Below are 15,128 nucleotides of genomic sequence, written 5' to 3'. Positions count from 1 at the left end.
CGTCAAAGAGATGTGGACATAAGAGACTGGAAAAATAATGAATGGCCTCCTGAAAAAATCATTAAATATTATAGGCCAGCTATATGGGTGCAAGATGGGTCATGGGGGTACCGCAGCCCAATCTATATGTTCAACTGCATCATAAGGTTGCAGGAAGTTCTTGAAATTATAACCAATGAAACATCAAGGGCACTAGATTTATTGGCAATGCAAGCAATACAAATAAAAAATGCTATATATCAAAATAGTTTAGCTTTATATTACCTCTTAGCCTCAGAAGGAAGAGTATGTGAAAAATTTAATTTAACCAACTGTTGCCTAGAAATTGATGATAATGGCCAAGCTATCATGGAAATCACAGCTAGAATGTGTGAGTTGGCCCATGTTCCAGTTCAGACTTAGTCCAGGTGGTCCCCGGATTCCTTGTTTAAAAAATGGTTCTCAAGCTTTAAAAGATTCAGAGCCCTCACTGGTAGGTTCTTGCTTATTCTTGGCATCTGCCTCATCCTCCCTTGCCTTTTACCTCTGTTTATTAGGAGTGTTCAGTCAACTATAGAGGCAGTAGTAACCCGACACACTACTGTGCAATTGATGGCACTAACCAAATATCAGCTGCTGCCAGTAGAAGAAAAAGCTCAGCTCCGTGAAAAGATGGCAAATAGTGGTGCTTTGTATTAATGCCTTTGTGATAAAAAGCACCAAATGGGGGAATGGAACAGAAATTAAAAGAAATTAAAAAATGTATAAGCAGAAATTCAGTTGTATGTAAGAAAATCCAATTCCCCCTGAGAAAAAGAAAGAGCTGGAGTCCTTCAAAAATTAACTGCCTGTTTATCTGTGGCTAGTGAGCCTTATCTCTCCTCCTTTTCCAGGCATTGTGAAGACCCTGTTTCTCTAGCTGCAAGGTCACTAGACAGATAGACTCAAGTGGCAAAACATGTTATTTCTTGAAAAGTAAAAAATGATGTAATGCATGTCTCAATTAATTGAATAACTGTCTTTGTTTCTCACTTCTGTAACATGCTTCCACCTGCACAGATCTTCCCTGACCCCACAAAATGCTTAAAAGGTAATGACTCTTTGTTTGGGGCTCAGTCCTTTCAATGTTAATCCGACTGGGCTGGTGCACCTAAATAATATATATCCTTCTGAACCCCATCAGTCTCTCTGATTCCTTATCAATCCCACTACAATATGAAGTTAAAACCAGGCACTATGAGTGCTCATCTGATTTTTGTTATTAAGAGAAGGTATTTTTTCTGTGTATAGTTGTTAACTTGGTGTCCTTGCAGGAAGGATGTTCAATAGAGCCTTCTATTTAGCCATCTTGCTTTGCCCTTTCTCTGGGAGTCCCTTACATTTAAGTCTTTAATTCATCTTGCATTGATTTTTTATGTATGGTGGAAGAAAGGGCACCAGTTTCAATCTTATGCATGTGGCTCGGCAGTTATTCCAGCACCATTTATTGAATAGAGACTCATTTCTCCATTGCTTGTTTTTGTCATTTTTGTCGAAGATCAGATGGTTATAGGTGTGTGACTTTATTTGTGGGGTCTCTATTCTGTTCCATTAGTCTATGTATCTGTTTTTATACCAGTACTATGCTGTTTTAGTTATTATAGCCCTGTAGTATAGTTTGAAGTCAGGTAGTGTGTTGCTTCTGGCTTTGCTCTTTTTACTTAGGATTACTTTGGCTGTTCCAGCTCTTTTTTGTTTCCATATGAGTTTTATGGTAAGTTTTTTCTAATCTATGAAAAATTTCATTGGTAGTTTGATGGGAAAAGCATTGAATCTGTAAACTGTTTTGGGTAGTATGGTTATTTTAACAATATTGATTCTACCCATGAGCATGGAATGTTTTTCCATTTGTTTGTGTCATCTGTGATTTCTTCAAGCAGTACTTTGTAATTCTCATAGTAGAGATCTTTCACCTCCCTTAACTGTATTCCTAGGTATTTTATTCTTTTGTGGCCATTGTGAATGGGATTGTGTTCTTGATTTGGTTCTCAGTTTGGATGTTATTGGTGTATAGAACTGCTACTGATTTTTATACATTGATTTTGTATCTTGGAACTTTGCTGGAGTTGTTTTTCAGATCCAGAAGCCTTTGAACAGAAGCAATGTTTTTTTGTTTGTTTGTTTGCTTTGTTTTTTTGAGATGGAGTCTCAGTCTGTCACCCAGGCTGGAGTGCAGTGGTGTGATCTCTGTTCACTGCAACCTCTGCCTCTCAGGTTCAAGCCATTCTCGTGCCTCAGCTTCCTGTCTTATCTATGTTTTACTGTCTGCCCTTTCTGACTGCTTGTAATTAGAAGAGAGATGATTTCCTTGAAATGCATCAGGCTAGAAGGAGAGATGGAACTTAAAGTGGCAGTGTTTGTTCAAGATGATGGTGCTTCTGCTCTGTCAATATGGAGTAGCCAGGAGAAATCATTAACATCATTAAAATCAACCTTTATTAGCTGGGATTACAGGCATGCACCACTATGCCTGGTTAATTTTAGTATTTTTAGTAGAGATGGGGTTTCACTATGTTGGCTAGGCTAGCCTTGAACTCCTGGCCTCAAATGATCTGCCTGCCTCGACCTCCCAACATACTGGGATTATGGGTGTGGGCCACCACTCCAGGCCACGATGGAGTTTTCTAGGTATAGAATCAAATAGTCTGTGAAGGCATATAATTTGAAGTCCTCTCTTCCTATTTGTATGACTTTTTATTTATTTCTCTTGCCTGATGCCCTGGTTTGAACTTCCAGAACTATGTTAATAGGAGTGGTGAGGGTGTGCATTCTTTTCTTGTTCTGGTTCTCAAGGGGAAATGCCTCTAACTTTTGCCTGTTTAGTATGATGTTGACTGTGGGTTTGTCACACATGGCTATTACTATGTTCTCCTTTGATGCCCAGTTTATTGAGGGTTTTTAACATAAAGAGAGGTTGAATTTCATTGAATGGCTTTTCTGCATCTGTTGAGATGATCACGTGATTTTTGTTTTTAGTTTTGTTTCTGTGATGAATCAAATTTATGATTTGTGTATGTTGAACCAACCTTGCATCCCAGGGATAAACCCTATTTGATTGTGATGAATTAGCTTTTTGATGTGCTTCTGGATTTGCTAGGCTAGTATTTTGTTGAGGATTTTCGCATCTATGTTCATCAGGGTTATTATCCTAAAATTTTCTTTTTTCATTTTGTGTCCACCAGATTTTTGTATCAGAATGATACTGGCTTCGTAGAATGAGCTAGGAAAGAGCTGATCCTCCTCAATTTTTTGGAATAGTTTAGCTAGAATTGGTACCAGACGTTCTTTATATGTCAGGTGGAATTTGGCTGTGAGTCTGTCTGGTCCAGGGCTTTTGTTGTTGATGGGTTTTTAATTACAGTTTCAGTGTCAGGACTCACTACTGGTCTGTTCAGGTTTTCAGTTTCTTCCTGGTTCAATCATGGGAGAGGGTGTATGTTTCTAGCAATGTATCCATTTCTCTAGGGTTTCTAGTTAATGGGCATGGAAGTGTTTGTAATAGTCTCTGAGGGCTTTTTATATGTCTCTGGGGTCAGTGGTAATGTCCCCTTTGTCATTTCTGATGGTGTTTATTTGGATCCTCTCTCTTTTTTTTCTTGCTGTATTAGTCCAGCGAGCAGTCTACCAGTCTTATTTATTCTTTCAGAAAACCAGCCTTTGGTTTTGTTGATCTTTTGTATGTCTTTTTGTGTCACAATTTTGTTCAGTTCAGCTCTGATTTTGGCAAGCCTTGGGGGATGGTGTCCCTGGCCATGCTCCACTGCAGCAGGTCCCATGGCAAATACTCTGGGTTCCATGCAGGGGAGCCTTGTCCCCACCAACCCTCCCTTGCCAGCCCAAATATCCATGGATTCTCCTGTAGCTAGGATTCTAGAGGTCTGTAGTGACAGTGGGCCACTCCATGTCTATTTAACTTACCCCTTCCCCAGGAGCCACTCAGGGCGAGGAATAAGTCCTGATGCCTGGATACTCTGTGCAGGGTCCCCAGCTTCTTGCTCCTTCAGTCCAGGGTCGGTGTCCTACCTCTGTCTACTCTCAATGCCTTCCTTCTGAACATCTGCTCAGAGTGTGCTGGTCTTCTTGATGGTCTTATCTCTTGGTGGGAGAAGCTCTTGCTGGCCATGTCTGGTTGGCTATCTTGGCTCTGAGCCCCTTTATTTTTTAGATCTACTTAAACATTTTTAAAATAAGAAGGCAGTCAGGGGGCATTTTATTATAGATTGTATACTACTACATTTTCTGGCTGTCATAATGTTTAGTGTTGTAGTAGGCATTTAGGTATATATTTTGATACACCTATTAATTGCTTTCTTTAGTGTGGGAAACATTCATTTCAAATGATTGCCAAGGAATATGTAATCTCATTGATGACGTAATATTCTATAATTTCTTTAAACTTCATGAGAACCCTTTATTATATCTCTACAAGGTGTTTCTGCTGAAATACATAGTGAACTCTTGCAAACTGTTGACTTCGTTTATAAAAGACTTGGTGTGTTAGGATAAATATGTAATATTTCATCAAAAGATAATCATGAAGAAATAGGCATTACAATAGAAATGTATTCTAAATTCATATCACGTTTTTCAGCATCATCCAGGATATAGAAATGGAAGTTCTCAAGGCATAATGCTCTATGTAAATTCCTTGATGGTGGGTATATCCATCTGTTCATTTCTCTTTCAATACCTGAAGCAGGGCTTGTATGTACTAGACACTCAGTAAATATTTATTGAACAAATAAATAATGAAAATTTCATCCCTATGAACACTCATCATTTGTCTTGGAGAAATATTTCAACTTAAAATTTATAAGCAATAAATCGTTTACCTAAAATAGAAAAAAGAAAAAAGGTAGACAATTATTTCCTGATGTAGTACTTTCACTTCTAATGAATGGAATATCAAATTATTGACTAAGCAAATTTTAATATCTAAGAATTTTTCTAATTAAAAACTGTGGTTATAAACTTTCAGAATAACAGATTTATAGTTTTTTCAAGTACTTTAGCATTCATTGTATTTGTTATACAGAGAAATCCTGTGAGATAGGCTATCATATATTTTGGTTTTTCGTTGTACAAATGAGGGAACTGGATCTCAGAAAGATTAATAGGTTACTCACGGTTACAGTTTGTGAGAGGGAAAGGTGGGTCTGAGACCCAAGTGTCAATGCCTCCAAAGGCAGATTTACTTTTCATTTCACAACAGAGCTTTCTCCCTGTATGACACTTAAATAATGAAGTATGTTGAAATGAAAAGGGTGCTTACATCCCATTCTAACCCCCAGCACTGCAACTGTGTGATTATGTGATGTTGGGCAAGTCAGGTGATCTCATATCCAATATTTTTCTTCTTCTGCAAACCTCAAATTTATAAGCTAAATTTTACCTTTTATCATATGTAGTGATAAGAAATCTCTTGTTAGTGATTATATTCTGATAGCCTTTGTTCTGGGTGTATTATTTATTTGTTTCATATATAGTTTGTAAGCTTACTGAGGGCCTAATTTGTCATTGAATATAAATATAATCATGTTAAAGTATGTGTATGTATTTATGTGTATATATTTGTATATATGTGTACTGTATTTCTGATCGTGCCCAGTTCAATGCAAGGAGCAGATTAGGAGCATATTCTGTATGTATCCTTGTTAGTCTCTTTCTACTTCGGCAACAATGTAATTGATGAACTCTGGTTAGTGAACATCTGTCAGTAAGAAGGTTATCCTGGCATCCACTGTTAGCAGACACCAGATGCAATGTCCTAGCTATGCCCCCTACTCCTTTCATTGACTGTTGGTAAATTATGATGGTTTTACCTTGCCGAGAAAATGTTTTGGTAGTTGTCTCATGTAATTTAAGCAACTCATAACTGTATCTTATTCCTTTAGTAGAAAACCGCACTGCACAAATAACATCCACAGGAAGCCTTGTATTCCAAAATTTTGAGGAGAGTATGAGTGGAATTTATACATGTTTCCTCGAATATAAACCTACTGTGGAAGAAATTGTTAAACGTCTTCAACTAAAATATGCTATATATGGTAAGAAGTAAAGTTAGTTGTGTTTTAACCTTCCTTAATTATTTTAAACATTTAAATATGTTTAAGTAGGTTTGTCTTAAAGGGACTTTATTTTTAGTCTCATTTAATTAAGAAAGAATTACTGCCTCCCTATGTAAGTACTTTGTAAAGGGTTAGTGGTGAGGGCACAGAATGGTTAACAGATCGTAGTCTTTTTTTCTTCAGGGGAATGTTGACATGTACACACAGATGAATTTTAGGGCCAGGTATGTATAAATGTTTTCAAATTATTATGATATTATGGCTTGTACTATATTAAATTCTAAGTATTTTAAATTTGAGTATCATGATTTCTGGTACACTGCCATCCCCCAAAACAGGAGCGTGAAACACCACTGTAAATTCCTTTTCTGGCGGGTTGACCTTTTGAGGCTTACAATTGGCAGAGGTCAGTTGATATTTGTAAGAATTACAGAAAGAGGAAAGAAACATGAAAAGGTGGCTCTCCAGTCAAGACAGGTTTATTTTAGAAAACAAACCTGAGAGATGCCTTCTGGCTGAGTTAGGTCAGAGGCACACTCTCTTACTAAGAGTTTTTAAGGATTCAGGGTGGGAGAGTTTATCAGAGGCTTGGACTGCTTCTGTGTCTCTTTGTTGTGCTTATCTGGGAGGAAGAGTTGTGTGTCTGTTCCCATGCATCTTTTGGCAGCTACAGGCATATCCCCCAAATCTGCTTTTAGCTTCTCTATCTTAGTGCATCGGAAGGGAAAGGGAAAGGAATGTGCTTATTAAGGCCCACTGTTTTATTTTTTTTTGAGACGGAGTGTCACTCTGTCACCCAGGCTGGAGTGCAGTGGCGCCATCTACAGCTCACTGCAACCTCCACTTCCCGGGTTCAAGCGATTCTCCTGCCTCAGCTTCCTGACTAGCTGGGACTACAGGCACATGCCACCACACCCGGCTAATTTTTTGTATTTTTGGTGGAGATGGGTATCACTGTGTTAGCCAGGATGGTCTCAATTTCCTGACCTCATGATCTGCCCACCTCGGCCTCCCAAAGTGCTGGGATTACAGGCATGAGCTACTGCCCCTGGCCAAGGCCCACTGTTTTACTGGGACCCGTTGTATAAGGGTGAGGTTTGGCAGTTACCCAAGAGACTTTAACCCATCTCCCTCTGTGCCGCAGCTCTCTTATCTGTGTTTTACTGTCTGCTCTTTCTGGCTGCTTGTATTTAGAAGAGAGGTGATTTCCGTAAAATGCATGAGGCTAGAAAGGGAACTAGAACTTAAAGTGGCGGTGTTTGTCTGAGATGACGGTGCTCCTGCTCTGTCAATATGGAGTAGGCAGGAGAACAGCCTGAACCCAAGTTGCTTGTAGGTTCCATCTCACTAGGGGGACCCATGTGTGGCAGACAGAATAATGGCTCCTAAACATGTCCATATCTAGTCATATCCAGAACATGTAAGTGCGTTGCCCTCCATGGAAAAAGGGATTTAGCAGATGGATTGCGATGAGATTATCCTGAATTATCTGGGTGGGTCCAGTGTAATCACAGGGTTCCTTCTAAGAGGAAGGCAAGAGGGTCAAAGGCAGAAAAAGGAAATGTGCTGACAAAAGGAGAGGTTGCAGTGATTTTCTTTGAAGATCAAAGAAGCCACATGCCAAATAATACAGGCAGCCACCACAGCTGGAAATGGCAAAGAATTGGATTCCCCCTAAAGCTTTCAGAATGAGTACAGCTTGATTTTTGCTTAGTAAGACTCATTTTGGATTTCTGATCTCCACAGCCTTAAGGTCATAAATTTGTGGTGTTTAGAACATTAGGTATGTGGTAATTTGTTACAGTGTCAATAAGATAACTTATACACCATTACTTTGACAGCAAGGGTGCCAAACAACTGGCAGAATGGTTAGTGGTTTCTTGATAATATTTTGGTTAATCAAAAAATACTTTCCCATATAGCCAAAGAGAGACATAATGTTTTGGTAAGATAATTAACTTTGTTAGGCAAATAATTTGTTTAAACCTTTTAATCAGTCATGTTTCATTTTTGTTACATAGTAGTTATCTCCCTCTTGTTACTTCATGTACCTAACTTATAATAAATGTACTTCAGAATCACTCATAAGTACATATTCACATATGCTAACAAATGTAGAAGTGCCTAAAATGAGTACTGGTTTATAATAATGATAATGATAGCTAATATTTACTGAGCACTTATGATACACCAGGTGGTGCTGTGTTTTTACATGTAATTATGACAACAACAGCAAAATCCATATTTATGTAATGCTTGCTTAGTGTAAGCATTGTTCTAATTTATTTATATTAAATGTATTTCCCCACAAACTGTGATGTAGGCACTGCTATTTTTGGTCTTGTAAATGTAAGGAAACAGAGTGGTTAAGTGACTTTCTCAAGACCACGGCTATTAAGGAGGGGAGGGGAGAACTCAGATTTCAATTTAGGAATTCTGGTCCTAGAGTTAGTATTCTTATGCTTTATGGTATCCTGCTATGTATACCACTGTTATATGAATGCCAGCAGGATGAAGACCTGATTAATAAACTGACTTTGAAGACCTACTCTTTTAATGCTTAAAACCAATGCAATTGATTATATTTTATTATACATACCTCCTTTAATCTTTCTAATAGCTACATGGTGTTTCAGATTTTATTTGAGCATTCTTCAGTTAATTACTATTTAGTTTGTTTCACATTTTCCCTACCTCAGATGGTACTGTGTGGAACATTTAAATATGTGTCCATCCATCCATCTGCCGTTGGTCTGTGTATACACACACATACACCATACCCCCTCACCATACTAACATTGCTATATTTTGTAAGATAAGTTGTTAGTCTTTCAGAAAGATGAATTCTGTAAAGGAAAATCTGCAGGGAATTCATAGTGCTATTTTGATTGATTCTTTTGTATAGTAATTTGCAACCCTGCTGTAGTAGATGAGAACCTCAGTTTCTAAAACCCCTTTAATGCTGTATTTTGAAGTGTTGCCAATATGATAAATTAATGGTATTTTATAGTTTTAATATGCATTTTTTGGTCTTTGGTGGGTTATTCAAATCTTATTTGTGTGAGCTCTCTCTGTGCGTATGTATGTGTGTCTGAATAGCTATAGAGAGATGTATAGCTATGTAGATATTAATTTTATGTCAAATGCATTGTATTCTGTATTTTGTTTTTAGCTTATTAATCTCTTATATTCTAAGTAAAGGATAATTCCAAATTTTAAAATTTTATATAAACTACAAGTGGCGTTTTCTTTTTGACTCATGTTTTTTACTGTGTTGAGCAAGATATTCACCATTACCTGGATTGTAAGAAGTAAAATCAACTTACAATTTTCTATATATATTAAAAACCATTAAAAATTTTAGAAAATTACAAAATAAAATCAAGAATTGTTATCAGTTTTGAATATGGCAAGACACTAAATGTATAAAATGGTGATTCATTGCTTTAATATACACTTCCTTAATTATTAGTAAGTTAGAACATCTTTTCATATTTTTATTATTCAGTAGATTGCCTTTTCAATTCAGTTGTCATCTTCCTTTTGCATAGTTTGTCTTTTTCTTACTAATTTTTAGATATTTTGCTGTTCTGGATACTAGCCTTTCCTTATGCATGCTATAAATAATTTCTACCTTCTCTCACTTAAGATGTTTATACTAACAGAAGTTTCAATTTTTTTTTTTTTTTTTTGTAATGAGACCTATCAGTTTTAATTCTCTGAGTTGTTTTGCTTTTGTTTTGTTTAGTTTTGTTTTCTAAGAGATTGTTTCCTATCTAGAAAATAAAAATTGCCCAGAACTTTGGGAGGCTGAGGCGGGTGGATCGCTTGAGACCAGGAGTTCGAGACCAGCTGACAAGATACAGAGCAGTCCCATCAAAAGAAGGATACCTTGTGTTGACCTTTTATCATTGAACCCGCTTTCCCTCTTACCTCCATCCAGAATTCCTGGCAACCACCAGTCTTCTCTAATTCTGTATTGTCAACATGGAAAAACACCATCTCTTCTAAAAATACAAAAAAATTAGCCAGGCGTGGTGGTGCATGCCTATAATCCCAGCTACTCAGGAGACTGAGGCCAGAGAATCACTTGAACTGGAAGCTGCAGTGAACCCAGATCATGCCACTGTATTCCAGGCTGGATGACAGAGTGAGACTCTGCCTTAGAAAACAAAAAAGAAAAAGAAAAGAAAAATTGTTTCCTATATTTTCTAGGCCTATTTTTTAAAATAGGAATAAATTAACATCTTTTATTTGTTAGACAAAGAGCAATGTTCAATATAAATGTTCTCAAGACCCTTAAAACCTGTGAATTTCTGGCCAGTTCACAAAACCGTAAGATGACACTTTTCAGCATGAAGTAAAAAACAGTCTGTCAGCTCTAAAGACGTTACAGAGCAGAAATTTCCAAATGTGTTATACAAGCTTTCTGGGCAAATGAAAAATCTATCTTCTATGATATATTAACAAAAATTCGCAAGGTAAGATTATGTTTTGACATACTTAACAAGCATTCCTTCTTTGTCTCCAACAAACAAAGCTAAGGAAATAATGTAACCATTTTTACGCAGAAAATTAAGGCTGCAGGTCATACACAAGAACAGAAGTGCTTGAGCATTGAAACTGTTCTGCTTCATTGTCATACTCGAATTGTTGACTCTTAAACCATTTTCAGTTAAATACAAGGAAAGGTTATTGCATGTTCAGCAATTACTAAGTTTTCAATAATTTAAGGTCCAGTAGCTTAGAAAAGTAGACTGAGAATGGTTCTGAAAAGGCAAGTTAAACCTTAGGCCTGTTTTTTCAGGTTAAACTTTTTGTTTTGAGATAAATGTAGATTAACATATGGTTGCAAGAAATAATACAGACAGATTCCATGTATTCATTAGCTAGCTTCCCCAAATCATAATATCTTGTAAACTAAGATAGTGATTTTGTCACAGTCTACCCATCTTATTCATATTTTTCCAGGTTTATGTGTACTTTTGTGTGTGTGTGTATATGTGTGTGTGTGTGTAATTCTGCCATTTTTATCCCATGGGTAGACTCAGGTATCTACAACCATAGACAAGATACAGAGCAGTCCCATCAAAAGAAGGATACCTCGTGTTGACCTTTTATAATTGAACCCGCTTTCCCTCCTACCTCTATCCAGAATTTCTGGCAACCACCAATCTTCTCTAATTCTGTATTGTCATTTCAAAAGTATTATACAAATACAGTGCTATAGTACATAATCTTAGGGGATTGACTTTTTTTCATTTTTCCAAATTCCTTGGAGATTGCTCTAAGTTTTGTGCATCTATCACACACTCTTTCTTATTGCTGAGTTGCATTCCAAAGTATGCATATACCACAGTTTGTTAAATGACTTACCCATTGAAAGATATCTAGGTTGCTTTGAGTTTTTGGCTGTTGCATATAAAGCTTCTAAGGACATTTGTGGATTGTTTTTCTATAGACCTAAGTATTTATTTCTGTGGGGTAAATACCTAAAGTGCAGTTGATTGATCATATGATAGTTGCGTATTTAGTTTAATAAGAAACTGCCAAACTGTATTTCAGAATGGCTGTACCATTTTGTATTTCTACCAGCAATATAAGGATAGTCCAGTTACTCCATGTCTCCACCAGCAATTGGTGTTATAATTATCTTTTGTTTTAGCCATTCTGATAGGTGTGAAGTAATATTTCATTATGGTCTTAATTTGCATTTCTATACTTTCTAATGATGTATTTAATATATTTTATATTAATAAAATATATTATGAGTTTATTTGCCATCTGTACATCCTCTTTGGTAAAATTTCTGTTCATATCTTTTGACCATTTTTTAATTGGATTGTTTGGTATATTACTGTTGAGTTTTTTGATATTTAATACACATACACAGATAGATAGATACTCTTTCTTTGTTGGATATATATTATTTGTAAGTATTTTCTACCACTCTGTATTTTGTCTTTTCATCTTCTTGACAGGATCTTTGCAGAGCCTGTTTTAAAATTTGGTTTATCAGGTTTGCTTTTGTGAATCATGCTTTTTGTGTTAAGATGAAAAATTATTTGCCTCATCCTAGATCCCAAAGATATTCTAAGTTTTTTTTTCCTAAAAGTTTTGTAGGTTTCCTTTTTTAAAAAAAAATTATTTTTATTTTAAATTCTTGGGTAATGTGCAGGATGTGCAGGCTTGTTACATAAACATGTGCCATGGTGGTTTGCTGTACCTATCAGCCCATCACATGGATAGTAAGCCCAGCATGTATTAGCTATTTTTCCTAATGCTCTTCCTCCTCACACCACCAACAGGCCCCATTGTGTGTTGTTCCCCTTCCTGTGTTGATGTGTTCTCATTGTTCAGCTACCACTTATAAGTGAGAACATTTCTGTTCCTGCATTAGTTTGCTGAGGATAATGGCTTCCAGCTCCATCCATGTCCCTGTAAAGGACATGATCTTGTTCCTTTTTATGGCTGCATAGTATTTCATGGTGTATATGTACCACATTTTCTTTATCCAGTCTATCACTGATGGGCATTTGGGTTAATTCCATGTCTTTGCTTCAATGACATGGAATAGAATGATTTATATTTCTTTGGGTATATACTCAGTAATGGGATTGCTGGGTGAAATGGCATTTCTGGTTGTAGATCTTTGAGGAATTGCCACAACATCTTCCACAATGTTTGAACTAATTTACACTCCCACCAACAGTGTAAAAGCGTTCCTGTTTCTCCGCAACCTCGCCAGCATCTGTTGTTTCTTGACCTTTTAATAATTGCTATTCTGACAGGTGTGAGATGGTATCTTATCATGGTTTTGATTTGCATTTCTCTAATGATCAGTAATGTTGAGCTTTTTTTCATATGTTTGTTTGCCCCATGAATGTCTTCTTTTGAGAAGTGTCTGTCCGTGTCCTTTGCCCACTTTTTAATGGGATTATTTGTTTTTTACTTGTAAATTTAAGTTCCTTGTAGATTCTGGAATATTAGACCTTTGTCAGATGAATGGAGTGCAAAGATATTCTCTGTAGATTGCCTGTTTGCTGTGATGATAGTTTCTTTTACTGTGCAGAAGCTCTTCAGTTTAATTAGATCCCATTTGTCAATTTTTGCTTTTGCTGCAATTGCTTTCAGTGTTTTTGTCATGAACTCTTTGCTCGTGCCTATGTCCTGAATGGTATTGCCTAGGTTTTCTTCTAGGGTTTTTATAACTTTGGGTTTTACATTTAAGTCTTTAATCCATCTTGAGTTAATTTTTAAATAAGGCATAAGGAAAGGGTCCAGGTTCAAATTTCTGCATATGGCTAGCCAGTTCTCCCAGCACAGGTTTACTTTTTATATTTAACTATGGGATGCATATTCAGTTAATTTTTGTGTAAAGTGTGCTGAGGCTTGGTTTAAGGTTGATTTTTATTATTTTTATTTTTTACATATGGATTGAACATTGCTTCAATGTTATTTCCTGAAAAGGATATCCTTCTTCCATTGAGTTGTTTTTGCATCTTTGTCAAAAATCGGTTGAGGATATTTGTGTGGGTGCTTTTTTTCTAGGTTCTGTAATTTCTTCCATTGATTTATAGGTTTATACCTCCTCTACCAGTACTGCACTGTTGATTACTGTAAGGATATAGAAAACCTCAATACTAAGGAGAGTGTTCTTTTCAAGATAGTTTACAAGAATAGTCTTTGTTATTTAAATGTCTGTCCCTTTCTATATAAATTTTTGAATATTCTTATGTACGTCAACAAAATATCCTAATGTGATTTTGATGGGAATTGCATTCAATCTATAGATTAATTTGGGGAAGAGTTGCATCCTTACTATACTGTGTCTTCTAGTTTATGAACATGGTATGTCTATCCATTTAATTAAGTCTTTGATTTCTTTTATCTGCATATACATGTTTTGTGAAGTGTATACTAAGAATGTTATTTTGATTTTTTAGAATAATTATAAATAATATTACATTTTACACTTTGAATTACACATATTTATTGCTAATATGTAGAAATAAATATTATTTTTGTGTTGATTTTGTATCCTGCCACCTTGTCAAAGTCACATAATAATACTAAATTTTTAGATTTTTATAGATTCTTCATGAGATATTCATGGCATGTGGACACAGAGACAGAATCTGTATATTTATTATTTATTTTTTTTTTTTTATTGAGGAGGCTAGGACTTTAGATACATGTTAAAAAAGTATGTTGAGAGTGGGCATCATTATCTTTGTCTTAATATTAGGGGGAAATAATCTAGTCTTTCACCATTGAGTATATATAGTGTTAGCTGTGGGTTTCTTGTAGGTGCCCATTATCAGATGGAAGAAATTCCCTCATTCTACATTTATATTTGCAGATTGTTTTTATTGTGAAAGGATGTTGGATTTTGTCAAATGTTTTTTCTTGCATCAGTTAATACAAATGTGTTTTTTTATTTTGTACTTCATTACTATGGTTTGTTACATGAATTGATTTTTTTAAATGTTAACCCAAACTTGCATTCCTGGGATAAATCTCACTGGTCATGGTGTGTGATTTTTTTCAATATTTTGCTAGATTTGGTTTGCTAGTATTTTTCTGGGAATTTTTGCATTTGTGTTCATAAGAGATACTGGTTTACAGTTTTCTTGTGATATCTTTGGTTTAGATATCAGGGTATTACTGGCTTCATAGAATGAGCTGGGGTGTATTCCCTTCTGTTCCAATTTTGAAAGTGTTTGTGAAGAATTGTTGCTAATATGTCTGTTTGGTAGAATTCATCAGTGAAGACATTTGGGCTTGGGTTGTTTTCCACAGGTAGTTTTTTGATTACTAATTCGACCTTTTCGTTACAGGTCTATTCAGATTGTCTATTTCTACTTGAGTCAGTTTCAGTAGTTTGTGTCTTCCTAAAGAATTTGTTTTATCTAAATATGTCTAATTTGTTGGCATACAGTTGTTTGTAGTGTTCCTTTATATTTCTTTTATTTCTTTAGGGTCAGTATTCTCTCCCCTTTTATTTCTGATTCTAGTAATTTGAGTCTTCTATCTCTTGTT

The 15,128-nt window shown here is 35.9% G+C and overlaps 1 protein-coding gene across 3 annotated transcripts in view; it reads left to right on the top strand.

Moving 5' to 3' along the window:
* Window positions 1–15,128, top strand: part of ZPBP (zona pellucida binding protein) — a 150,305-nt gene that overhangs the window by 29,286 nt on the left and 105,891 nt on the right. Inside the window, exon 4 of one of the 3 annotated variants that reach the window (XM_003895987.3) lies at window positions 5,913–6,065. The exons of 1 other annotated variant lie outside the window; for it this stretch is intronic. In XM_003895987.3, the coding sequence (XP_003896036.1) occupies window positions 5,913–6,065 (153 nt within the window). The remainder of the gene's footprint in view (window positions 1–5,912; window positions 6,066–15,128) is intronic. One more of the 3 variants, XM_009202967.2, reaches the window with a different exon arrangement.

The sequence above is a fragment of the Papio anubis genome, chromosome 4, assembly GCF_008728515.1.
Source record: "Papio anubis isolate 15944 chromosome 4, Panubis1.0, whole genome shotgun sequence".
Taxonomy (NCBI): Eukaryota; Metazoa; Chordata; class Mammalia; order Primates; family Cercopithecidae; genus Papio; species Papio anubis.
Note: the sequence above shows the minus strand (reverse complement) of the source record. Positions and strands in the feature narration are given on the sequence as shown.